We start from the raw sequence: 27,873 nt of genomic DNA on the forward strand, positions 1-27,873 counted from the left end.
ACACTACAGAAATTTCCATTCCAGGCCAGAATGTTTTTGTCTGTATGAATGGGTCTCCCTGTCCTTTCAAGTCAGACAGACCCACCCTGCTTTCAGAGTCTGTGACTCTAAAACTGCGACTCAACTTGCTGTCCTAATTTCCCTTAATTTAGCTCTTCCTGGGTGTCAACCACACCACCGTGATGTCTGCAGAGTTGACATGAGGTCATCGGCTCCCCAGATGAACAATGACCTCTGCGGTGCCACTGGCCAACATCTTAGTCAGTCAATCTTTTTCGAGTTGCGATGTGGCCTTGGGCTTCTGATGCATATTACAGCTCAGGGTACTTCCCCCTCGGCCCTCATCATCTAAGAATGACTCACTGCTGTGGCTCCAGTCGGGATAGAGGTCAAGCGATATGACCCATGGGACTAATTGTCCCAAGAGAAGCAGGGAGTCTCTGCATTAGGAGAACAATGACCACAGAGCACACTACACTGTCATCTCCTAACAGTGAAGTAATTGCTCAATCATGCAGTCATGTATTAGCTTCAAGGATACCGCAATCTTTGTAAAAAATAATACGAGTGATAGCTGCTGTGATGGTTCATGAATTAGCAGTAATCACAGATAAAGGGGCTTAGATCTTACCCTTATACACAAATCCTGCACCTTAAGTACCAGAGCGAAATCTGACAGGTTATATCTCTCAATTGGTATTCTGTCCTGGACCATTGGGGGTCATTGTGTCTCAACTGTGTGTCTCAACTAAGTAGTGATTTTGCAGAGCTCTGTGTAACCAGTGTCATTATTTCACCGAACACAGGGAAACTAGATGGAGAAATTGCCTGGATTACCAGGCTTTTCTTCTCGTATTAGTTTTTAATCTTGTCTCCTACTACTGATCTTCTATTTTCATTTAAATCCATTTATTTACTACCTGTTGTACTGGGAGAATACATGCTGGAAGTCATGGTCCTTATTGTACAAGATAGTTAAACTACACAGGATGGTTTCTCTAACCATTCATTTTCTGAGAAACATGACGTAAAAGAAAGCACGCTGCTTGCTTTTCTTGGTCTTTGTTCTTAAACCTCTTCTATGCAGCCAGAGTCAACGCAACCCTCTGGGAGAGACAGATTCTTAATTAAATGATCTTTACATGTTAATTCAAGTCGTATATCCTCTTTTTTTTTTTATCTGGCTACTGTACATGGCTGGCTATAATCTCACACTCCTGAGGTGCATTTATCTCAGTCGTCAAGTGTAAATTTGGATAAGGAAATTCTTCTGAGATAAAGCAAAATGAAAAAAAAAACTGAATACAAAAGCATCATTAGACTCTACGGTCAGTCTGTTTAAGTGCACACTCTTGGGGGAATGTGATTGATACTATCCTCATGTGAAAGTGGTAGTGTACTTAGAATTATTTTCATTTTAAGTGTTTTTTCAGATGTGATATTTCATTTCAGAAGATACACCACTAAAACTGAACACACCACACAGTTAGCAGTTGTTCTAAAATGTAACACCAAACTAAGTCCTACATGTGGCAGCAAAAAATGCTGTTGCAAAGATCTCCTTTCCAACAAGTGTGTGAAAAAATGTCAGATATTGGTCAAGTTTTAATTGATACAGTGTACTTGTACATTTGTGTTCCAAAACTGGATGGCCACAACTGCAAAAGGCTGCCAAAAGACTCAGAATGACAGCAGTATAATAATTTATTTTGTCTTCTTTCAGTTAAATCTCTGCTGTGCTGTAGCTCATGGTTCTTTCAGTCATGGAAATGTATACATAAGGATTACAAGCAACTGCCTTTCAATGGGAACCTTTTTACATGACAAAGGCAAAGACTCAAAAACTCACACATCACATCTTTCCTTCTTTTCACAGAGGACCTGCTCCCTCCAGGCTTCCCTAACATTGACATGGGCCCTCAACTCAAAGTGGTGGAGCGCACTCGAACAGCCACCATGCTCTGTGCTGCCAGTGGCAACCCCGACCCAGAAATCACCTGGTACAAAGACTTCCTGCCAATTGACCCCAGTGCAAGTAATGGGCGGATCAAACAGCTACGCTCAGGTAAGGAAAACCCGAGCACAACCAGTTGCTGGCTTTTTCCCCTCCACTTAACATGAGCGCTTATGTGATTTTCCAGGACATTTTTGCAATAGTTAACATGGTTGTTTTTGTGCTTTGCAGCTAATGTGGCTGCAGTGCTCACTCTTTTTTTTCCCCTACAAATTGTTAGATAATGTGAGAAGTGTGATTGAGAACATTTTGTAAGCTTTTCAACAGATTCTTATCTCCAACTCGGGAACACATAATTGTTTGATAAGACAAAATAAATGAAACAGCATATTGCTCTCAGCTGGAAACATTGTTGTAATGAAAACATTTCAGAATCTAAAAACTGCGTTTTTGGGTTAATGACAGGGCAACATGGTTTTATCCAACTGATCTGTTGCAGTTGCAGTAGACTAAGAGATCTCATTCAGTTGATATAGGAGTGTGTAATGCTTGTGTTTTTTTTAAAAGATGTGACAATCACCTAAATTACAGATACAACACAATATTTTGCTTTGAAAAATATTTTGTATTCTGAAATCTGTATTGATCCAACTGAATTTGAGTATTTACTATATTTAAAGCATTTAAATGTCAAATCATGAGGGAAAGTGAAATTTCCTACATGACAACATGAGAAACATACAATAAAAGGTAAAGGTCGAGCATTATAGCCATAGTGTAACCACATGGATCATTCTCCTAAACATGTGAGGAAAATAACATGTAACGCTCAGGAGTGTAACATTACTGAATGAGGTCAAATGATTCACAACATCCCAGAAGTGTGTCATAGTAGACAATGAGAGCAAGGTCCACTTTCTACTGACACAACTCAGTGGTGGATATGTTGTCTTGTTCCCATTGATTAAACCCCACTGAGAGGCCCAGTAAAGCAAAGTCTAATTATATAGCTAATTAAGTGTAGGCCCTGGAGTGGCCTCGGGCAATAAGGGGTAGATATTTTAGGTCGATGATTTGTCACCATTCGAAAAATCCAATGACTCCTATTTGATTTGTTGCTGCAAATGTAAATCAGCGTAGACAACACTAAATTAAGAGTCTGTTGCCATTGAGTTCCTGCCCCAATTGTGGCCCCTTATGAGCTGTGCACTGAAATGAATCTATTTGTCATCTCATTATTTATGCTTTGCCAAATACAGCCAGTCCACAGCTCCTTAACATGCTCTTAATTTTGGATATGTTTCATGTTTAGCTTACTGGTGCACTCTAGTTTTGGGGTAGATGTTTGACTTCAAAATATGTGTGACTGTTTGCTCTCTCTGGGTTGATGTTGTACACTTGAAAACTGTTTCTTGGTAGACTGTTTCATAGTGGCCCGAGGACCTCCTCCGGGGATGTTAGGTTGTCCTGAGGTGCTTTGGATAAAGCTGTCAGGCAGTGCTTTTGACTTTTATAGAGGACAAAGAGTCTCACCAGGGGCCCAAACATTAATGTTTTCACTTTCTTGCTCATCTTCTCGCACTGCCAGCCCTCTCTTACACAATCTAGGCCTTTAAACCTTAAAGGTACACTGTGGTGTCTGCCTTCCTTATTTACAATCGCTGGATTTCCAGTTTTTTGTTTTCATCTGCATTCGCTTGCTAGCAGTCTTGTTGCATTGTTGGTGCGTTACCTCATTTGTTACAGCCACCAACTCTAACAAAACATTCTTAAACTAATGGCAGCTCAGAATCGCACAATGCAAACTTGCAAAAACATTGTCCCATAGCCCAACTTCTAGTCAAAAACTCCACAGGGTACCTTTAAGTGCTCAGATTCATTGCACCTCTTGAGATAAGGTTGTCATAATATTACAGTTTTACCTTGTTAATAATGTTTATACCAAGTATTAGTCTTCTATCACACCAAAGAATATTTTACAGTCAAGGTTTTTGAGCTGTTAATAGACAAGAACAAATTGAGATATAGCTTTTATTAAGTGTATTTTATCATTTCGCTCATAAATTTATCTTGCCCTGTAGATTAATATTTGAGTGGTGTAGTGTGCTTCTACAAATACAGTCCACAGTTAAGAGATTGTCTGTTCTGTAGTTGTAGGTAATCATTGTGGTATTGCAATACTTGGGTAGTATCAAGCAACTTCAACCAACAATGTTCGAAATGACTTACTCTTTGATATGTTGGAAATTTAAAAAATGATTAAGGCTGTTAGGATATTTGAGACTTATAGAGAATTAGAGAAACGTTAGAGATTCTGGTGTTTGTTTCTCAGGTACATTTTGCAGCTGGTGAGTCTGTCTACTCCACCAGTCATTTCTGGTTGTATATAATCATATGGAGGTTCAACTCCGCTCTAAAAACTGGGTGACTGGTAACCCTGTCAACAATCCTTTGTGAATTTTGAATCTCTGTGGATGACAGTCAGAGAAATGCAGCTTGCAGCCTGTTGTCTAACCTATGTTTCATCTGTCTTTATCTGTTTCATGTTTTCTTCAGTTGTCTTCATGTGTCCTGTCTAACCGAAACAGACTGCTGTTTTGTTGTCTCTCTCTTTATGTGTTTTGTCTGTATTTGTGTCTGAAACTCAGATGTGTCTCAGTGCACATTACAGAGTCTTCAACATTTTTCATTTGGCTGTGACCCATAACACAAATTAAAACTGGAAAAAATAAAATAAACCAACTTATAAAATAAATATAATAAAACCTAATTTTTTAAATTGCACAGTTGACACCAAAATGGATTAATTTGATTTTTTTAATAAATAAAGTGCATCTAATTAGAATTTTAAATTCTAAATAGAATTCACTACTCATTTCTACTGTAACTCATGGAATGAAAACTAAAATACTGACATGGGACACAAGACCCAACTAAACTGTAGTTCCTTTAATTATTGTCACTTTTCAACCTCAACCTAAAATGAACTATGTTGTTCTTACCCTTCTTCTATTTATTTTTCTTGCTTTGCCATTTTCAGAAACCTTTGGTAAGTGTCTTGCAAAGCCCAGCAAGCCCACTCACTCTCCTTGAAGCAGATGGCATATTTAAACTACTTTCCAAAATGCATGCATCCCCTGCCCTCTCCTCACCCTCGCCCTCTTTTGCCACTTATTCCCTGTGTTTCTTTTCTATTTATCTTTAACTTTTACCTCTGTTTTGTCCACCCCCACAAAAACACTGGAACTTAAAGCAGAAAGGCAAATCAAGGACAAGCAGCAGTATGCATTGGGGATGAGGTGGTTAAGTATCACCATCCACCTTTAAGCAGCACAGCTTTTATTTATATGGTGGAGACTTGCTGAGCAAGTCTTTTGAGGCAACATCCTGCGTCACGTTACTGCTAATATGCACAGTAAGACTTAGGAACTGCCCAGTTTAACCACCTTTTCTACAACATTTTAGCAACTTTACTGGACTATTTGGGGTCTTACGTACCTTTTTCAAGGTTACCTTGGAAGTAGCTGTTGTCTTATACACTTTTCCCTGTATTATACAGAATCTACACTGCTGATGCCCCCTGTCACGTCTAGTTCCTTCTCTCTACCGTGTTGCGAGACAGCAGGCTTTGAGGAAATAATTGGACTCTGTTTGAATCCAAGACAATTATTCCTGTGCAGTCATAGCCCACAGTATTGTTTGTCTTCTTTGGGAGATATATAGAATACGCTACTCAAGCAATACACATAACTGCCTGTTTTTTTAAACTCAGATGTAAAACCTCTGTTTTCACAATAACAGCTTCACTGTCCAAAAATACCCCTGGAAAATGCAGCAAGTCCTGATAGGGGCTGCAGGAATCTTGAGTTCTTTCCAGGTGAAGGCCACTGCAAGACTGCTGTACAGCTGAACCCTGCAATCCCAAACTTGGGCTGGGTCGACCCTCTGGTCTTGATCAAATATTTTCACAGGACAGCATTTTCTTCTTTCGCCAAATTGGCCCTCATTCCCATCGGCTTACAAATCTCTAGCTCAGGCTCTATTGCCCATGCTAGAGGGTAAAGGCTCAACTGATAGTTAGCTTGGCCACATTCTGTAGTCCTTGTGACTTTTTGAACCACTTGCAAAAATATACCCAGCTTAAAGTGGCTGGGTATATTTTACTTACAGTTTAAACTATATGTGTATGTAGGAGGGCAGAAAAGGAAATTACTTTCCCTTGTTTCAATACTGAGGCTCTCGTAAGGTAATGTTAGCTTTGGGGCTTGCCTTTTTTTATGTAGCCTTTTTTCTGGAAAGCTCATTCAGCAGCCAGGCAGGATTTATGCTGATGAGGAAAAGGCCTGTGTGCTCAAGCCCCCTAGTCTGCCATCTTCTTATGTCCTCAATACTTAGAGTGGCCGTCTTAGGTCTCACAAATTTTAGTATTTAGTATTTGTTCATTTTTTTAAATAACAAATGCACTTCCAAAAATCTTAAAAAACAGAACAATAATAATTCTTGCAGCAGCCACTGATTGAGTATGTTTTGTCTTTTGCCTCATGCACATTTTAAAGCCTCATGGGGGAATTTCTGAGACTCATGGATCCCCTCCTATAAATTGTGGTAAAAAGATGGTAAGATGGGAACCTTGAGTTCAAGAACATACTCACCCTTCAGCTTCTGCAAATGAATCCTGCACATTTCTCATGTGACCTTCACTCCTTGTGATGTTGAAATGTGCATACTGATCTAATTATTCCCACCTAAATCAAAACACAACACTGTAAAAACAATGTCGATTATGTACACTGGAAGATAGAGCATCCAGCTCTTATTTGCTGGATTAGTTGGCTGACTGGTTCCTTATGTGTCAGACCATGCTGTGCTGGTGGGGCAGTGATATTTGCGTCAGGGTCCCCTGAGGAGCTCCTCTAGAGGTGTGGAGGGAGCCTGACATTTCTCCCCAAGTCCCTGTGGCTGCAGACCCCAGGCCCTCGCTGCCTTGTCAGCCAGAACAGATTTACCAGAGGCCAGGGAGACGGTGAGAGGATTGGGTGGAGTGCATATTCATAAAGACCTTTTTAACATAAAGGTTTGTAATCATGGCTCTATGATGGATGGCTCCCTTACACGCAGATTTACAGCACATTCCAACATGAATCATGTTGAGTTCAATTGCACTTAATCTGCAAGAAAATGCTCACATTTGTCGGCAACAAAGCTGCTCTGCAGGGAGTGCCCAGGACCTCTACAGATGTGGTAACAACAGCCAGACCTGCTGTGACACTACCAGGATCCCAGACGGGTGTCTGTGGTGATGAGAAGGTCAGCCAGACGCCCTCTGGAGGGTGGTCAGACTTTGACACTCAGCCAATCACGCAACCCCATCGGCCTCACACGCAGATGGGCAACATCTCTGGCCAGATTGCCTCTGGCCAAACTACATCCTTCAATAATATTTTTTAATATATTCAGAGGGGTTGTTTAACAAAACAGATGGGGTGTTCTGTGGAGCAAATAATGCTGCATTTGATAATATGAGGAGGTCAGCGGTCTGTTGAGGTATATTTAGGTCATTGCCACCGTAAGCTGATCAACCCCTGGCTGACCAAAGCTTAGAAGGGGAGCTTATGGCCATTAGGTTGCGTGCCTATAATACAGGTGGATTTGCCATTGTAATTGAATAGAAGCTGGCCACTCCAGACAAGATCCAGATCCTCTTCCTGCTGCTTTATCATTCAAAAAATATAAGTTCCAATGAACTATGGCGCCCATTTTCTTTTCATATTTTATGTTTTTTGTGGAGCCTTTGAACTGAGCCACCTCTATTATCCCTCATCCTTCATTTTACTTTTACTTTCCTCTCTGTTACTCCTTTGTCTCCTTTATGAGGTCCATGTGTGATGGCCTTCCCTTTTACAAACCTTTATTAACCTTAACTTTATCCTAACCTTAACCTAACTTTACCTTAACCTCACCTAACCTTTAACTAGTAACCCCTTAACCCCCTGACTAAAACTTCATAACAGCTAAAGCAAAATAAACAGCTTCTGCAGCCTCTAATCACACTCTAACTCAATAACAACGTAACCCTCCCAGACCCCTATTGTCCTCTGTCTTGTGATTACCTTTGATTATGTGGTCTCTAAAATCATTGCAGAAATGATTCAAATGTCCCCGTTGTTTTGCCTGGTTTTTCAATGACTCTAAGCACAGAGGCAAATTTATGCATATAGAGCAGTGTTTAAGGATACTGGGTTTTAGAACAAGAACACCTTGCAAGTAAGAAACAATTGAGAATGAAAGACAATGAAATGTTTAAAAAATGCACGGTACAATAACATATAACTGTACTTTTGTATGAATCTTAAAATACATCTACAATGGGTTACAATTATTGACATATTTTAAGAATTATACATGAACACAGTGCAACACGGTGTATAGCAACTCTAAAGAAAGGGGATGAATTCAGTTAGGTACATTGCAAACCAGGCAGAACTTTAAACTCAGTGATTGACCTCCTACCTGCTGGTATCACAAAGGACATCTCCGTTTGCAGAGCTGCAACAACAAAATCTGACTAGACGGAAGTGAAATCCCAATCACACAACGTAGCTACTCACAGCTCTCAACATACTATGTATAATCTAAAAATTGCTGGAACCATTTTTTGTCGTATACTCAAGGTTGTCTTGTCTTTTTGACTGGGAGAGGAATTGTTGAGGAGATGGCGGATTGGTTGTCAGAAGTAATGCTTTACCAGACCATGGTGGTGAAGAGGGAGCTGAGCTGAAAGGCAATGCTTTTCTTTTACCAGTCGATCTACAGGCCAGCTGTCACCTATAGTTATAAGTTCTGGGTAGTGACCTCAATGGGGTGGCTGGGCTGACCCTTAGAGATAGGGGCAGGTAGTAGAGTAGAGCTGATGCTCATTCACATCAAAAGGAGGAAGTTGAGGTGGTTCAGGCATCTGATGATGGAGCCTACTGGGTGCCTTCCTTTAGAGGTTTTCCAGGGTGGTAGGAAACCCTAGGGTAGACCCAGAACATACTGGATAGATGATATATATCATCTGTCCTGGAAATACCTAAAAATGTTGCTGGGGAGAGGGATGTCTGAACTACCTTGTGTAGCCTGCTGCCACCACAAACCAGAAATGGATAAGTGGACTGATGGATGGATGGACGGACGGATGGACACACAGATGATAGATGGATGGATAGATGGATCTGTTTGTACAGCCATAGCAAGGCTGACATATTTTTTGTATGAAACTTGCATGAATGCCTGCACACACAGGGGCTTAGGCCTGTAGTGTCGGGCTCAGTGGGCTGTGCCCACCCTTGACCCTCAGCTCTGTGCCTGCAGGCCATGTATGCTAAGTAGGGCACCTCCTCTGTGTTGGCGCCGCCCTGCTGGCATTCTCAGGGGATTGCCAAGGGCACGCTGTTGCCATGAGTCATCCTTAGATTTAGAGGGAGTCAAGAGAAAGGCAAGAGGGGGGAACTGTAGGAAAGACAGAGACATGCAAAAACTCAGAAATAGGAAGGAGGATGAAGGAATAGATCAAGTAAGAACAGAAAAAGTAGAAAAAACAATGTTAGAAAACACTGAGCAGAGAACAACAGCCAAGAGTGGAAGGATAGTTTAATGCTTGGTGGAGAGGGGTTTGAAGTTAAGCTGGCTCCCATACCCATACCCAAAGCTCTGCCTATAAGGGATGCATTTTACAACACAGCAACAACTACATTTAAAAGCCCACCATCCACTGACTGGATAAGCTCAATATTTTATTGTCCCTAATGGGACATTTGGCTTTCAGTCAGGCATGTAACACAATACAGACTTACAATAAACAAAGACTAGAGAAACATACAACTCTCAGTGAAATGAAACAATGGAAAGAGCCAGGAGATTGAATGACCGGGGAGGAGGGATGAAGCTTGAGGTGAAGAGTCTATCTGTCACAGTTAAGCAGGTTTACGACTTGTAGGATAAATAAGAACTTCAATCTGTTTGATTTAACTGGCGGTTGCCTGAAGGTACAGCCTGAAATTCTTGTTCAGTGGGGACTCCATTCCTCCCTCAGCTAGTTTGTTCCATACTAATGTCGATACCTGGTGTAGAATAGTGGTGCACCTTACTTGTCTTACTGACCTCTTATTCTAGTTCACTTGGCTGGGGAAAGGCCACTGGAGCAATCCATGTCAACGTGAGGTCAAACCTCTCTTGCTCCGCCTTATCACCCTGAGTTGCAGCCACGATAAAATGCGTGCCAAGACCTCGAGCCTCTTCAGCTTTACCAATGAAGTATTGTGTTCCTCTTAATGTGTCTAAGGCAAGGAGAGGGGGGGGAGAGAAAATGATAAGCCAATGGAGTGTGCCAGTCATATAAAGCTCCCTGTTCCTTTGTGATACCAGCAATGAGAGGTATTGTTTTTCTTTCTATGAAAAATCCCCTTCTCTGAAAGCTCTTTAAGAGATTACCTAATGGTTTGATAATCTAGTTCCAGTGATCCACCTTCCAGCCCAAATAACTCCTCTAACTATTACTAACATTAATGTTGAACTAAACTGATGTTGTGTCTTCATTTTTGTGTCTCCTCCAGAGGGTACCCCAATTCGAGGTAAGATATTTAACCAGCAAAGTGTAAAGGGGAAAAAAAAAGACTTTAACTGACACTAAACCAGACATAACCACTTCTAACTCTGCCCAGAAAGCAGGCTTTTCCTCTTAAAAATTACAAACCTTTCTATATCTACTAACATCAATAAGTCATCTGTGTTTGGGGTCTGTGTGCTCTGTGATCATATGTGTTTATCACTCCCCTACTCCATGTCATCATTGATGTGCAATTCTCCCACTTTTGTGGGCGTTCTGTGTTTGTGCTGTTCTACTATCTCCACATCATCAGCATCATGAAACTACCGAGCAATTTACATTGTGTTGCTGGCTGATTATGATACGGGAGTGGGAAGTTTGAAAGCAGAAGGGAGTGGTGATGACGGTTATTACAAAGCGGTTTGTTTGCTTTATGCCTCTGACATTTAAATTGTTTGGACATGGGAGCAGGAGGTTAGAGGGTTGGTGATGGGAAGTTGGGGGATGGGGAATGGTGACCTTATTTGTTGATAAGGCCAGTTTATTGAATACTATACAAACTGTTTATCACACTCGAAGCAACCCCCTTTCTTTCTTCCTTCTCCACTTTGATATCTTCCTTATCCTACAGTTGACCACCACAGCTATAGCCACATAGTTTACAATAATGCACCCCACTTACTTTTCAAGCCAAAGATACTCTTGGTACATCAGGGGAAACACCAGCATAAATCACTCTTGATTTTAAAGGTTGGTATGGATTTTTTGAAGTGGGGTTGTATGGGGTGCTATACAATTAGCCGTAGTCTGTGTATTACCTACAGTAGATGGTGGCCGATGGCGGTCGGGAGAGGACTACCAGCACAGATGCTGTGGATGGGATCAGCACACTGAATTTATAATAATTTCATGGCTTTACTTTGCTGTCAGACACCTTTTTCTGATGATCAGCTGTCGTTTATAAGACAAATATTGCTCTCTCCAAACTAACCAAACTTCATAGGTGAAATCAGCAATTTTACCTCGCAGAACATGGGAGTTGCTGGTCTACTGCTGCTTATAGAACAGAGATTTCCCATCAGAAAAGGCTGTCTGATGGTAAGGTAAAGCAGTAAAAACATTCTAAATATAGCGTACAATTAAACTGATATTAATTTTAGGTTATTTAGGTGGGCCTTTTGTAAGTGGCTAAAGTACCTTTTGCTACTCACTGTGTCCACAGCAGCTGTGCTGCCAGTCCTGTCTGCTTCTCCAAACTGGGGGCATGCCGACCACCATCTATTATTATTAATACACTGACGATTGATAAGTACCTCATGCAATTCTCTTTCAAAAACTTCAAACTATCCCTTTTATTCCCTCCCTCCCTGTTGCCTATAAACAAGAAAGGCGGCTGTGTGTAATGGCTTTAACATCCCCACACCAGCTCTTATAATGTCAGAGGTTGGACAGGAGGATATCAAGGTGGGAAGGGAATGTCACGAAGGTAAAGCAGTTTGACTTAGATGAATTATACAATTTGTCCAGTTCTACCTCTTCCTCTTCCCTCATTTTTTTCGTTTCCCCAGACAAATTAATTTTCCCTTGAATTATCCACAGGCTTTGTGGATGAAATATTCTCTCTCAGTTGATTCAGTGTGATTTGTTTGTTGTAAAATGCTTTTGTTTCACAGGCTCAGCAGGTAAGTGAATATCTCAGTTTGCCATATATATCCCTGTATTCATGGGGAAGGGATAAATTTAAAAATTGGATAGTTTCACGTTAAAAGTTTTGTACAGAAAACAGAATTATTCATTTCACAATAGAGCTCCTGCAGTAAGATAAATGTCCTCCATCCTCAACCATTTCATACAAACCAAACATGATATGAAAGTCTAAACAGTATAATGTTGTCAAACATATTCATGAACAACTGAGGTTTTAGACTAAATTCAGCCCCTTTACTCCCCTCACTCACCACAAAAACAGCCAAACCCAGCCCTGCCTGCTCTGCTTTGTTTGAATGAGGTCTCATAAATCATATTGTGGTGAACAAAAGCAAGCATGACTTATGAACTCTGCATTTGCATAATGAGATAAGCGGCCTGAAAAAGGCGATTTCTCCCCACCACGTAACCCCATGCCGATGCTGACTCGCTGTCAGGAGTGTATGCCGCTTATGTAGAGAGAAAATGAATGCCAGGGAATCTGGAGACAGACACAAATGTAATTGAGATCAAGGTGTCTGAGAACGACACAAATGGTTTGTTTGCATAGGCCCACACTCCTGCGGACTTTCATCTACTTTAAGTGGATGCATCTGGTAAAGAAAATGGAAATTTTTGAAAATATCTCCTTAGGTAAGATATAGTTGTCCTACTGTGGAGGCATTTTTTGTCACTGACACAAGTCAGTTTTATTCATATGGCTCAATATCACAAGTTTCCTTCAAGGGGCTTTACAATCTGTACAACATATGATCCTTAATTTGGAGAAACCTGGGTATGACACTAGGGGCCCTGTCTTACACCTGGCCGTTGCACCGCCAGCGCAAGTGTTTTTGCTATCTTACACCAGCGCAAGTTCCATTTTTGCCATGTCTGCAAGATAGCAAATGCACCTGTGCCTGACATGAAGGCAAAATGAAGGCGTGGCCCAGTGCATTTGCTATCTTGTGCATGGCGCATTGGAGTAAAAACCACTTGCATTTTAGACCAGCCAAAACCTGGTCGAAGCGTAAAGTCTGTGGTCTTTCAGCGCAGGATAGCACCCAGCATGTTTGGCCAAAACACACACATCTTCAAAATCACAAAACACCTTCATTTATGGTCAATCTCTTCCTCACACAGGAGTGTGGATTAGTAAAGTGTTATTTTAACATATTTTCTATCAGCAGTAAAGTGTAAATATTGAGGTTAAAAGTGTGCACGTCTCGCACTTGGCTGAAGCGCACACACACATCTCCACAATCACAGAACAGTTTTCATTGATGTTAAACAGCCATGCACAAAGAAATTATTTTTTAATTATAAAGCCTAATAAATCTAAACAGACCTGCAAAGGAAAAACAAGGATTAGTCAATTGTGATCTATAACATACAAAATGCACAAGACATTATATTTGACCGCACGAATCCAGTCTGACCCAGAGAGAAAAAGGTATGTATGCTTCTGTCAGAGCTGGTTGGATATATCCGTGCATAATTTTGCGCACTTCAAACTTCAGAAACACTTTCTGATTGTTTCGCAGCAGGTGAGAGGAGCGAAGATGGGAGGAGGAGATGAGTATTAGGGAGAGGAGAAGAAGGAGGAGCATGGACAGCGGCGAAACTGCTCCTCCTCCAGCAGAGCCAGGCAGCTTCGCGGCTAGACTGGATCAGTTTGCCTCCCCTCTCTACTGCACCATCTCTCTCCCCCGCTCCTCAGCCATAATAATGATGATGATGATGATAATAAGAATTAAAAAATATAACACAATTTCAAGGTGCTTCAGTGTAAAACATAACCAGTTACATATCTGCATGACATTTGCAGTTCATTTATTGTATTGGATTTTACAGGTGTCAGTGTAAAATAAACTATTTACACATGAAGCTGCTTTGGAGACGTCCTGCTGTCTCCATATATTGCACACTCTCACGCTTTCATTTCTCGAACCAGGAGATCTGTCTCCTCGCTTTGAAAATCTTTTTGTCTTTGTTTCCTCCTGCTAAATCCGCCACCATGCTGCCACTGCTTGCACTGCTGGCGCACCTGTCTCATGAAGGTGATGAGAGCTGACTTACTGATTGGTTTATTGCATGTTTGGCCTAAACTCGTCTGTGAATTAATAAGGGGGCACACCTGAAATGTGTATGCCACTTTGCGCTGGTGGTGCAAAGGGCGGGGCAGGGTAAAATACCACTCGCGCCCCTGGCACAGGACAGCAAAGGTGGATTTTCCACTTGTGCTTTAGATCAGTGTAAGACAGGGTCCTAGGTCTTCATGATGACCCAGAGCTGATATGCCTAGGTCTGTTTGTTTGCCCGTGCTCGAAGAATAAACTACCGTAAGATGGAGTGCCTTTTTGCACTTTTACCTGCCTCACTAAAGACCACCTGTTGTACCAGCCATCAGAGCACAAATAGTTATAATAATAAAGTTCAGATACAACAAAAGGGTTACGGTCGATCTGATGGAAATCACAATGTGCGTCACGAGAAGCAGCATCACGGCTTCTACGTGTAAGAATCATTTCCCAAAAGGGAAAATCTGCATTAATTTAGCTTCCATAAAAAGCCACCCAGGTGCTGGCCTAGAGGTAAGCAATAGGTAGAAAGGTAGCTGGACTCCCTACCTGCTTCATTACTGATTTCATGGGAGCGTTACAAGCCACCAGATGGGCGCTGACAACAATGGCAACACACGTGGGGCCCCATGCTGGTGCGATCACAGTATAATGACCTTGGGGTGGTGGCAGATCGTGCCTAAGTGACAGCCAGGATACAGACAGAAGGAAAGGGAAATGGAGAGAAAAGGGCATTTCCATACTTGGCTCTAGTGTGTCCACTCAGTGGATGTCTTTTCTATTGCGTGATTGTTTAAACTGCGGGTTCATAGCTGAAAGACATAACTTTTCTGCATATTGTCACACTATCATAGCGAGAGGTACAATAACAGCTGCAGAGTTGTTGTATGGAACCCTGCTGAACCACCAGGAGCAAAACTTGGAAATGCACCAGCCAGTGAAGTGGGATACTACTTGGCTTACGTTTATGCCTGATGTATGAAAATACAAACATAGTGTGAAAATGTGCATGGCATTTTCAGCATTGTTTTCATTGTCAATCAAGACAGGTTTGGCTTGACAGCATTTCTAAATAGCAGACTGCATCTGTAAACATGTAATTAGGGCCCAGGCACCAATCTTGGTGTGAGGAGCGTATTGTAATGCAAGGAATCAGTTGTGAAAATTTATCTCTGAAAGGGGTCTTGCTCATGGGTGTGGCAAAATGGCTCAACCACACCCCATAAAGTGCAGCCTTCACTTTATGTTTCAGGTGCATGGATGAAAATGTATTGGCACAGGTATCATTCCCAGGCGCACACAAAAGCTTCGTGGAGCCATAGCCTAACCCCAACAGGGAGTTGACCATTTTGAATTAATCGTTTTTGACCAGGCATTAAGAAACTCCTCCTAGAGAATTAATTAGATTAAGTTTAAAATCAGTGAGTCAGTTTCATGGTATGGTCTGCACTTGATATTCTGGAATATAACATATAATTAGTGGGCATTCTCTAGCACCATGCAGTGGCCACAGGAAGTGACATCAAACCCCTTTGTGCTGTCTCAGTTTTTGGCGTCCAGTAAGGGGGCTGCAGTTGTTAATCTCTGCCTGTTGCATTAATTGATGTTTGTTTTTGTTTTTCTAGTTTTATGACAGTGAATCTAATATTTCCAGTAATGTATTTGTGAAATATTTTATATTTTAAATATTACAATTATTCCTCCTGAATCATTAAGTGCACTTAAGATATTGCACTCTTCTGTACATGTCAGTGACTTTAACTCACATACTGGAAAGGTTATTATTTTGAGTGCGTATCCACTTACACAGTAAGGTGCTAATTTGTGGTTCTAATTGCACAGTAGTGGAGCTTTAGTGAGCAGCGTTTGGATGAGAGGAAAGAGAGGAAACGACAGAAGAGGAGATGAGAAATGAGGGACTAATGAGAGACATGAACTGAAAACGAGAGATAAAATGATGAAAAGAACAGTGTGCCACCGGCAGGCCTGAGTGGGCTGCGGAAGGAGCAAGAGGGAGGGAAAGAAAGAGTGAGACTTGGCCAGCCATTTTGTTGATCGCCTAAACAAATCAATCAAGGCCCGCTGGAGCACACTAATTGAATTACACAAATGGGACTGGGGGGGTACACATGGCAAAGCTGCTACAAAGCAGCGACAGGGGTGGGCAGACCACAGCTTCAGGCACTTTCTGAAATTAATCATCCATGCTGGCCCCTCCTTGCTTTTCTTTTATCCCCTCATCTGTCCTTCAGTTTTTCTGTGCTTGTCTGTGTCTTCAGTTCTTCCTCCCACCCTTCTCTGATACTTTTGTTCTTTCTCTCTCTGTGTCTCTTTTTTTTGTACCTCTTTTGTCTTCACACCATTTCTGTCTTGTTTTTTCCATGTCCCAGCTTCTGGGTTTCTAATACTTTTTTGCTGCATATATGTATATATGTATATATATAGGTTTGTCAATATTGATATTTTGCAAAAAAAAAAAAAAAATTTCTGCCCATCTACAGTTAGAGAAAGAATTTTTGAAACTTGCAAGGAACTGTTTCAGTTGACATCTCATTTTCTAGATACGTGGCCCTGACTTCAAGATATCTAAATCATTGAAAATTTTTGTCATCAAAATTGTGAAATCTTAATATATTGAAGACTGTCTGATCTAAATACCTTTGGTATAAGAATGTCTGTTCCAGAGTCTGAGCTGGCCTTCAAAACGTGTATTTGTTGAACTCTGCCCAGGCAGTCTTCTTTGTTATCACACCTTGGCACCTCAGCGCTCCTCATCAGATCAGCCTGCGGCATGCAGTGCTGTTAACCAGGGCAGCTGTCACGGCTGGGACAAATGTCCCAGACCCCACTGCCCATTACAACCTTCTGTATCGAATGGATGAAGGCAGTGAACATGCTGCAAGACAGCCAGGACTGGGCAGCAGTGGAGATTGGAGGGTTGTGAGTGTTGGTTGGAAGAAAGGGTCACTTTGACTGAGATGGAGACTAATTGGTCCACATGGAAGTGAATGGATGTCATTATTACCAGGGACTTTATTTTCCTGAATTGTAGCCATTGTTTTTTTCTGCAGCATACATCATTGAATAAGACAGAAAAGAAAAAAATGGCACCAACCTCTTCTCCCCTGACCCAGAAAAATATGAATTATTACTCAGCAGGGTTGGTGCTTCCTGGGGTTTACGGATGGTTTGTGTGTCCTGTAAGTGGATTGAGAAACTGTCCTGGACATTCTCAGAACTTAGGCTCAGTGCCTATAATAGCTGACATAGTGTCCTTCAGTATTCATGTGTTCTTTTTAAGTGTCCTTGAGCAAGACTGAGTTGAAAGTAGTAGTAGTACTAATAGGAGGTAAATTTTTCAATGTAAAACAATAAAATTTACTAGTAGTTATGTTTCCACGGCCCCCTACAACCATAGCCAGCAGCAGTATGTTTTCAGGTTGTCCGTCTGTCCCATTCTTGTGACCAAGATGTCTCAAGAATGCCTTGACCAAATTTCTTCAATTTTGGTACAAATGTCCACTTGGACTCAAGGATGATTGAATTTGAAAGTCAAAGGTCAAGGTCACTGTGACCCCACAAAGTATGTTTTTGGCCATAACTCAAGATTTGATGTGCTTATTATGACAACATTTCACACAAGTATCTAATAAGATTAAATGATGAGGTAGATCCAAGGCCAAGTTTACCATGACATCATAATGTTCAGCTCTCTATCAGTCCTCTGAACCCCTGTGGAGTCATACATTTGTACGTAGAGTGCTAACTTCTATTTTGCCAAAAAATAACCCTAACGCCTTTCATATAATTCTTTCAAAGTCTTTACTACGTATATGAGTTTCAACAGACATGGTTGTAAACTGCAATTAGACTGGTTGGTGGAGGGTAGTTACAGTTTTTATATGCAGCAGTTACATATTGTATTAATCAATATTTGAAACAATTATTGTGTTTGCAATCACCAGCACTTAAGTACTGCAGTACCTGCAGAGGTCAGTAAAACTAAGAGAGTTCATATTCAGCATGCCATGTCTTGGCAAGCATACTGGTCAACTTTTTTCCATGTTTCCTAATGAAATCAAGCAAAACAAACTGGTCTTTGGTCAGTTTTGCAATTGCTGTGTTGGTGATAAGACTTAATAGCTGGAGACAGAGAAGACATGCCACTAGGCTCCATAGAGGACTCACTTCATAAGCACAGTACGGCCATTTTGTGAGCAACACCGTAAATTGCCGTTTGTCGCTAGGCGAGCCTTTATCAGTAAAACGCGCGCTGTGTGAACAGACAGGGTGTGCAGTTTCATTGTGCTTGTGAAAGATAATTTTTAGCATTTATTTCATTCCTTGTGTTTCCTCTTTTTCTGATAAAAGAAAAAAAAAAGCCAATGGCCACTCGCGCTCTGGTGAGCCACAGGCTGGCAGGGTAGACAGAGCACAATTATGCAGAATACAGAGAGTGCAGTCAATTTTTTTTTTAAAGACAAAAGGAAATGGTAGGAATGAGACACATGCTGGTGACAAGGGTTTTCAAAGGGTGGAGTTTGTTTTGTGAGCACACATGCACGTGCATGCTGCTGCTGGAGATAGGACATCAAAGTGCTTTGTTTGGATTTGTATGTTAAAAGCCCTTAGTGGTCTGTTGTCTGTAAATGCTAATATTATGATGCTTTAAACTGACTGCCTGTTCACCAAAAAGAAAGAAATATCATCACATCATATGGTTACATAGATCATTAATTGCATGAATGGGATGGAGTCATTTAAATTAATGTATTATGTGGTGTACAAAGCTCGTTCTAGAAGAAAACATACGATATAGTGGAGTGAAAATGACAAAACGGACAGAACAGTAACTCACACAGTGTAGCACGACACATGTAACACCAGCAGGGTATTACATCTCCAATATGTGTGAATCTGACGGAGAGAGGAGCATCTGAAAATAGATTGAAGTTGTGATTTCTTTCTTACCTTTTATTTTCCTCTCCTTCTCCAGCTCTATCAAACATTTGTTCACGCAGATCTAATTTTATCCAGTGTGTACAATTATTTACAATTTCCTCATCAGGTTTTTGTCGTTGTTTTTAATTTATTGAGGTTAAGATGAATCAGAGCTAACCAGATTTTGGCAAGATTAATGTATTGGATTGGTTCTGTTCTATTAGTCCAATCTGGTATGCAGACATAGACCAGTTTAATTTTATGCTAACCAACTAAACCGGCCTTTGTTTTAATGTGATTTTGTAACAAAGAGATTAAAAACTTGAGCCTATAATCGCCAATCGCATGTGCAAACTAAAGCTGGACTAACTGGCTGCTAACTAGCTTGTGTAATACATTGCTGGAAAGTTAATAAGCAATGACCCAATCATTTTTTCTTTTCAATATAACTCAAATATAACCTTGTCCTTGACTGTTCACTATGTCAGTGGGATAGCTAGCCAGCTATAGTTTGTTAGTACAGTCAGTAACGTAGCAGATGGAGAGGTAAGTCGCAGCCTTGCTTTGATCCGCTCCTGTTTGCCCTGTTAAAATTATTGCAATACGTTTCAAATATAAACTCAACACCTCCTGTATCTGTTTCAAATTAAAAGCCCTCTGGCATTACTTAACAAGTCTTTTATAGTGAAACATTTACAGGAACATGTTGTGAGAAACACATTGACTTACCGCTCCACTCTAATTCGTGTTCCACTTGGGTTCAGCTGAATCAAGAGCAACACCTAAAATCTAGTATTTCTGTTTCGGTATTTGGCTTAATATCAAACTGGTTTTAAAAAAAAAATACATTGCCTCAACCCTAGTGCTTATTACAAGAGTCAAATGTATTAGATTTTCTTCTTTTCAAATTTGAGGCAGAATAATAGACAAGTTTAAAACAGGAAGTAAGAAATAAAGTTTATGAATAAGAATAAATCTCCATTCCTCTTTCTCTCTTATTATTCCTCTACATTTGTCGTCTCCCCCTCTTGCTTCTCCTCCCTGCCTTTTTCTTGCTCACTTTTTTTCCTACCTCACTTCTTCACACACTCTCTGTGTTCCGCCGGCAGAAGGAGTCTTTATGTGTTCTTCACAGCTCCACTAAATAATAGCTAGAATATGTAATGAAGCCAGTAGGGGTTTGGAAACAATAGATAATACCACCTAGCAAGGAGCCTTCAACAAAGATGGCGAGGAACAGATGAAACTCCCTCTACCCCCTCAAAGACTCTTCTGTTTTTCTCTCCTCTTGCTTTCTCTCTCTTTCGCCAGGAGGTACAATTCACAGCAGCCAATGTTGGTTTTAATTGGCTCTCAATTAATTGTGTTTGGCTCATTATCTGTCACCCACCCGCATGTTGCTGGATGTGTTTTGTTGACCTTCAGATGACATTTGGTGAATAGTATTTTCAGGTAAAGACATTTGTATTTGTTGCAAGCATTTAGACGTGTGGACCTGCAGTAGTTTGGAACACATGGAATGAAAAAAACATTTTTTTTTTTATGGTTTAAAGGTGCAATATGAAACAACTGCACATCTAAAAATAAGTACTGCAGTCCAAATAGGGAGTTGGAGGCAAGGACAGGAAACCTGCACGAGCGTTGACGAGTCCTATGCTGTAAGTTGATCAGCTTTTTATAACTGTCAATTGTCCGTCAATGTGTGAAGCTAAAAAGTGAAAGTTATCCTGAAAGCAAAAGCCCACTGCTCTGAAAATACACACTCTGGAGTGGCTGCTTGTCTCACTGCCTGCCAGACCACATTAACATATTGCTCAATTTAACCGTTACAAACATGAAGTCCTTCTACAAGATTATTAATGATTTATTGTGACTCATAAACAGACACTTACTCATTTGGTGAACTTTCAGCATTAATCTGAACTCTTATTAACATGAAAAAGGCAAACAATAACACAAGTTTTGGGTGGGAATAGAAATTTCTTGTAGTGCTGTTGTCATAGAAAGAGTATTCCACTTCAGAATGTTTTCTTAATCTCTGACAACATATCATGGTCATTTTATGATTTATTACAGTAATTATATTACAGATTTCTCCTTAGTCTCTTTGGTAACAGTGAGCATAAAGGGGGCTTTGTCCCACTACAAGCCCTTCAGCATTGTTATTTATGAAGCATTGGTAAAAAAAAAAAAAATGGCACCAGCTTTAGCCTTCCAAAGATTTTATAATTCAGCACATGGGCCGAGGCTGAGGAGCCGCTGGCAGAGCTTTCTGGAAGCGTCCACCTGGAGTTGAACTTCACACAGTCCTTACTTTGTGGTCTCCCCGGTGTTGAGGTGCTGGGCTTCTGAGCACATTCCAACCCACCTGCCACCGGGCTGGCATTTGCTGTTCCAAGCGCACATCAAACACATCCAAATCAGATCCCCGCATACTCGCAGAGCGAAGACTCCACCACCTGCACTCTGCAGGTAGACGTTTTCATTTGGTTCATGAGCTGCGTGCCAGGAACAGTTCCCTCTGGGGGGATGAGGATGATCTGAGCTGTAGAGAGAAATGAAGAGAAGCAAAAAATAGAGTATAGATTGTTGTAGCTTGGGGTCTGTTTTCTTTTTTTTTAAGAATAGATATCTTTGTTCTGACTCTGAGGGGTAAAATACTCTTAGAGTATTAGGCCGTGGCCAAGGTGGAAGCGTGACTAATCTTTATAATTAGGCAGGATCGATGGTCTCATTTGTGGCACAGCTGAAAAGCGTTATTAGACCAATGTTCCAGAATAGTAGCTTTGTACAACATTGTGTTCTCTCCGTTTGCTGTTGTGATGGAGTAGGTTATGGTATATTACAAAGCATCCTGGGCAGCGGCTGGCGTATTGATGCTTCCTGGCTAAACGCTAACGAGTGATGGTGCTGTGTTTGTCAGGGAGGCCTGGGCTGCAATCTGTCTGCTGAGCCAGCCAGAAGCCCTAATGATATCATCAGGAAGTGCCGTCAACAGCGCTCTAACGAGGAATGATCTGACGCTCGTTGTTTCACCTCCCTCCCTCGTCCCCCACGCCCCTTCTCCGCTGTTGTTGCCAAGCATTTAGGTTGGGTTTATTTTCACATACAGGAGATAAAATCTAAAAAGAGATAAGAAATACAGTCTGTGCGATGCACATGAGCCCTGAGGTGTGCATTCTGTTCCCCATATTGTCCTATTTTCAGATATAAGGTTTTATATGAAGATCAAAAGGAAATACGTATGTGAATTTAGCACACAATAGAGACAATAATAAAATAATAATTGAATGTACAGGAGCGCAGGGTAATTAATTACAACAAAATAGTTAAAGGAAAAACAAATTTTATAAAACTTAAAGTGTTGCTCACATCAAATGTATTATTTAATAAGGGGCATTTTCTTTCAAGTCACCATTTATTTTTGTTTTGTGATAAATATCATATGGTGGACTTTATATAGTGATATTATTGTACCTTGAGTTTTTCTAATATTATGTAAGAATTAGATGTGTCTTTACTCTTTGTATTTCTTTAAACTGTTAAACTGCAGAGGGGCTTAGCTGCTGTATTATGCACAGTGCTGGTGTTCAGTTGGACATGAACTGTATGTCTGGGTATTTTCCCATTACCCCTCTCCCCGCTGCACACAAACACTCCCATGGAGAGTGCTATGCAAAGGACAATTCGTTAATCTCACTCAGTTTACAGGACCATCTCAACACCATTACCTTTCATCACGCTTACATCATTACTTTGTCCAGATCACATTTCTTTCTTTTCTTTTCTTTTTTTTTACAGAGATCTCATATCTCACGAGTTGCACTACCTTTACACCAACATGCCAACCAACAAATTTAGTGTGACTGATTCAGTCCTCGTTTTTATTTATTTAATTCCTCCTCTTTTTTTATCTGTGGATGGCTGAGGCTGGCAAGGAACCCGGTTTGTCATGGCAATCTGCATAAGCATCGCTGAGAGAAACACTTCTTGACAAAATGGTCCTGAGAAATTCAAGATACCCTCCATTAAGAAGATTGTCTGACTCCTTCATGCACTGTCACTGACAGATCAACTAATCATTTCCTCCCTGCTTTCTTTCTCTTTCTTTCTCTTGTCTCTCTGTCTCTTCCCCCCCTCCCCGCTTTGTCTTTGTTGGATGTTGTCTTTTCTCAGGTGCCTTGCAGATCGAGAACAGCGAGGAGACCGACCAGGGGAAGTACGAGTGCGTTGCGTCTAATGTGGAAGGCGTGCGCTACTCGTCCCCTGCTAACCTTTATGTGCGAGGTAGGGAGCAAACCGGCCCCAGAGCCAGGCCAAAAAAAAAAATAAATAAATAAAAACATCCACCCATTCTGACTAAAATGTCTGCACAGTGCAGCTCAGCTTTAAGTGGCATTACTGTTGAGCTAAACAAATGATAATTGCTTCCATTCTAGCTCAGCTGTATTTGCACAAAATGTATTTTGCAAAATAGCATTACCCAAGTAATATAAATCTTTTAGCATTGATAGTATTGCCTGCCCACAAATGTAATTTCATATGCACTGAAACTTCCAAATGTAAAACTATAATTGACCAACTAATGTTCTTCTCTGTTATGATGTTATGCTCCATTTTGTCTTTGAATGCCCTCCCCTACTCACTCGGAAGGAAATGTGTAGCACAACAAAGCCGTATGTCTTTACTTTATCAGTTGTAAGACGCCTTTTATCTGTAACTGTGTGCCCGATAAAATGTTTCCCCCTCCGTCAAAGTTATGGAACCCAAAAAGAGTCGGGAAGGACTTCTTTTTGATTAGTTTTTTTCAGGTACAGGAGCACAACGGTAAGTCTGGATTTTGATTGAGTGGCGAGGTATTAAAATGCCCACCAATCAAAATCTCAACCCCTTTCGTCTTCTCCAGATTTTGGGGGTTAAAAAGGATTTCCTTGTGGTGAATTAATAGAAAAGGACTGTTAACACAGTCAGCTGCTCTGTATCGCAGAGGTTATAAATAGTACACTTCCTCTACTTTTTCTTCATGGTGTTCCGGAGCATAAATCCATAGTATTCCCCTGTTTCTGCTTTGGGGTATTATCTTTTAAAAAGCCTTTTATAGTCAGTAGTAATTTTGGCTGGCATGTTCCAGCAAAGTGAAGATATGAAAAACAAACAGTCACAAGGAACGTTGAGTTTCATAGGAAACAGGCAATGAAGACAAAAGCCTACCCTCTACCACTAATGCTAAATGACAATGAATCCCTGTTGAGGGAGCTTTGATAAATTGAACCAGATGCATTTTCGACATGCATTATTTATATTGTGCATATTAAATAAAGATGCTTCGGTATCTACTCAGTTTGTTCCCTCTGCTGTGTACCAAATAACTTTGTTCCCAATAAATAATTCACCACTCTGACATTATAAAATGGGTCAGGGAGCTGCTTTTTCATTATTATTGCTATTATCATACCCTGTGAAGTAGCAGCGTAGGGAAGAAAAATCCAACTGTAAGGAGAAGAAGGTAAAAAATGGTTCATCATGATTAGTGTCTCTCCTTGCCAGCATTCATCCCGGAGGCTCACGCTGTCTCCACCGTGATTCAGTGACACTTAATGTCAAGTAGCTATGCACCTTGTTCATGTACAGCATGATAGAAATTAAAAAAGTTCATGGCAAATTACAGTCGAGAGCTCTACAGGACTCATTAAACAATAATGATGGGAACATTTTGTTGACACAGCACTGGGCTGCTTTAGTAGTTCCTTTGGTCCAAAAAAAAAACACACAGCTCTATACCCTGATATCATTTCCAACAATTCATGCAATCTCCATGAACACTGGCTCCATCAGCATGCTTTTAAAAGACTACACAAGGGTCATAATTTACTCAGGTACTTTCACACTATGTAACACACTTGTTATGCCTTGATGGTGTCAACCTTTGTCTGTTTTCAGTTAACTTTTGTCAATCAATTCTGATACTTGATGTTGACTATGTTTTGTTCACAAAGCGAAATGCACTTGAGATTAGCAGCTGTGGTGGGGATCAATTTTCAGGAAAAAAAAATAATCAGAATCACAATGCTAAATTTTATCTGGGGAATGCTACAGCAGGGGGAAATTGAGACCCAAGCAGAAACCATAATGACAGTGCTACTGATTGGCTTCTAACAACATTTTACTCTTAACTGTCTTGAACTGCAGCTGCTAATTTCAGCCCAAACTGTGTCTTTTTTTCTTTTATATCTCTCATTAGTTTTTTCTTTATTTTCTCTTTATTTGGTTTCCTTCTCTAACAAAAGCAAAATACAGCCACCACAGGAGCCTCTCCTTGTGGCTATAAGGAGCTTGTGAAATTTTGAATTATGAGTATGGTACGCTTGATTTGACTCCAGTGGCGCCTCACTATTTTTTTTTTTCTTACAAAAGCGACAGTGTGGCCACTGGGGTGAATCTGATTGTTTTGGTTCAAAGTTTATTTAAGGGGGGGGGCAGGCAAGTGTACTTTCAAGACGGGTGTCACTGATAGCAGGGACAAGGGAAAAGGAGGAAAAAAAAAAGATTTAAAGAAAAGGGAAATGTAGCTGCAGCTAAACACCTTGAGGTGGCTTTTTTTACTCTCTCTGTGTTTCCCCTATTTTTCTCTTCTCCTCATGTCATTGTGTTCTGCATCAACCCCTTTACATCCCTCAGAGCTTCGAGAAGGTTGGTGTGTTTTTTCTTTTTTACTTTTTTTAACCCACATTTGAAAAAAAAAATTCAACATGTTGAAAAAATTTTAGCTGTATTTGCCTATTACAGAGCTCGATTAATTACTAATTTGAAGAAATTACTAATCACTTAATCCAAACTGCTAAATGATTATGAAAGAAATGTTTCTTTATTTCCAAGGAAGAAATGATGAAAGCAAACCCGATTAGCTCGGGTCTTGTTAATTTACTTTTATGTTTGCATTGTGGGGCCTTTTCTCGTTTTGCATCCTTTGGTATTGCTTCTGCACTTAAAAGGCTTTCTTGCACGTGTTGTCATGGAAACCCAGCACGTGTAAATAACAGGACCTGTTGCATGATGGGAGAATGTAACTGCGCTTGCATGCCTGTACAGAATCCCTATGGCCGTGTTGGACTTTTTCTTTCTGCATTCCCTGTTTCGTTCAATTGTTTCCTTCTCTTCATTTGGTTTCTCTACAAGAGTTTTCCCTGATACAACCCTTTTTTTGGCTTTCCTTTATTTGGTTTATTTTTTGTGTTGTGATTATGGTGTTGTGTTTGTGTGTTTTTCCTTTTGTTTCAGTTCTGTTCCTGAACTTACTTTTCCGTTAAAAATGTTTGTCTTTTTGTGGTTCATTTGTTTGTGAGGTTTGTCTTTCTTTTTCAAAATGATGCTGCTCTGCTTCTTGAGTCTCGGAGTGCAAATGCAAATGCCGAATGAAATAATAAGTGTGTATACAGCCAGTGTTCCTGTCATCTTGTTTATAGCGACCCATTACCGAAAAAATTAGACCTGATTGGGCCTGATTGGGTTCCATGGTGATTTCAGGCAGCCATTAAGGGATGCCATTTACAGTGTCATGTGGATCAATAACAATATAATGACTTCGACATCACATTTGCTGTTGCTTAGCGGGTGCTCAAAGATACTTTTATTTTCAAACGGCGGCAGCTAGATGTGATTGGCTTTGTTGAGTGACTGCTGTTTGTGCTCCCTTGCAGTCAAGACACTCAATCAAATTATAATTTATTATTCAAAAGCCCTCCAACCCTTGTAGACACACACACACTCATAGAATAGAATTGATTTTCAGGTTAATGTGACCAAAGTAATGAAGATTCTCAAACTACGCTGCCACAAGACACACAGTAATTTATCTTTTTGAAGCATTCATACTGTAGTCCTGCAACAATAATGAGGACAAAGTGCTAAACGAATTGGAGATCAATGCACTGATTTATGTTGCAATTGGCTTTGTACCAACTTCCCATCTTCTCTTAAAATGCTCCAGCTAAATGTTAGCAGCAGCATGTGCACCAGGTTTATCCAACTGGATCAGATCTATATTGAATCTCATGTCACTTGCTGCGCTGAGCTTGCCGATAAATTTTACAGCTCCACTAGTCTTATGAACACACAGGAGGATACATATTTTTGGAAAGGAACCACGGCTTTTTGGCTAGGAGTATTACATGTGGCTCAACAAGTCTGGGTAAATCAGGCATATCATTCATTCAGGTTGAAGAGATAACACACTTCCTCCCTTATCAGTCTCCTCTGAGAGAGAGAGGAAATATTTGTATGTGTGGTGATCTCCAGGGGATTAGACTGATCTCTGTAAAGTAAGAGAACGTCATATTGGAGATGAACAGCAAACACATTAGCAATTTCCATGCTTTGTCGACCTTTATTCATCCATGGATGAGAGCAGCCGTACGTCACGTCACTGTCTTGAGAACGACACGCCCCTCTTTGAGTGAAAATAAGTGCTATAAAAGCAGCCAGTCAATTGGTGTGTCTGTGGCAAACACTTCATCACAGGTTAAATAATGGTAATACTGAGTAAATGATGTGTGCCGATTGTGCCTGCAGATCAAAGTAAATTAGAAAAGAGTCTTTGTGATGGTATAACTACAGTTTTTGCAGTG

At 40.6% G+C, this 27,873-nt stretch overlaps 1 protein-coding gene across 1 annotated transcript in view; it reads left to right on the forward strand.

Annotated features, from left to right (window-relative positions):
* ptprsa (protein tyrosine phosphatase receptor type Sa) overlaps positions 1–27,873 on the forward strand; it is a 309,811-nt gene that overhangs the window by 182,132 nt on the left and 99,806 nt on the right. Inside the window, 2 exon segments of the mRNA XM_084723307.1 lie at positions 1,877–2,065; positions 23,426–23,536. Of these exon segments, the coding sequence (XP_084579433.1) occupies positions 1,877–2,065; positions 23,426–23,536 (300 nt within the window).

Source organism: Lutjanus erythropterus, chromosome 7 (genome assembly GCF_056507025.1).
Source record: "Lutjanus erythropterus isolate fLutEry1 chromosome 7, fLutEry1.hap2, whole genome shotgun sequence".
In the NCBI taxonomy this organism is placed as follows: Eukaryota; Metazoa; Chordata; class Actinopteri; order Lutjaniformes; family Lutjanidae; genus Lutjanus; species Lutjanus erythropterus.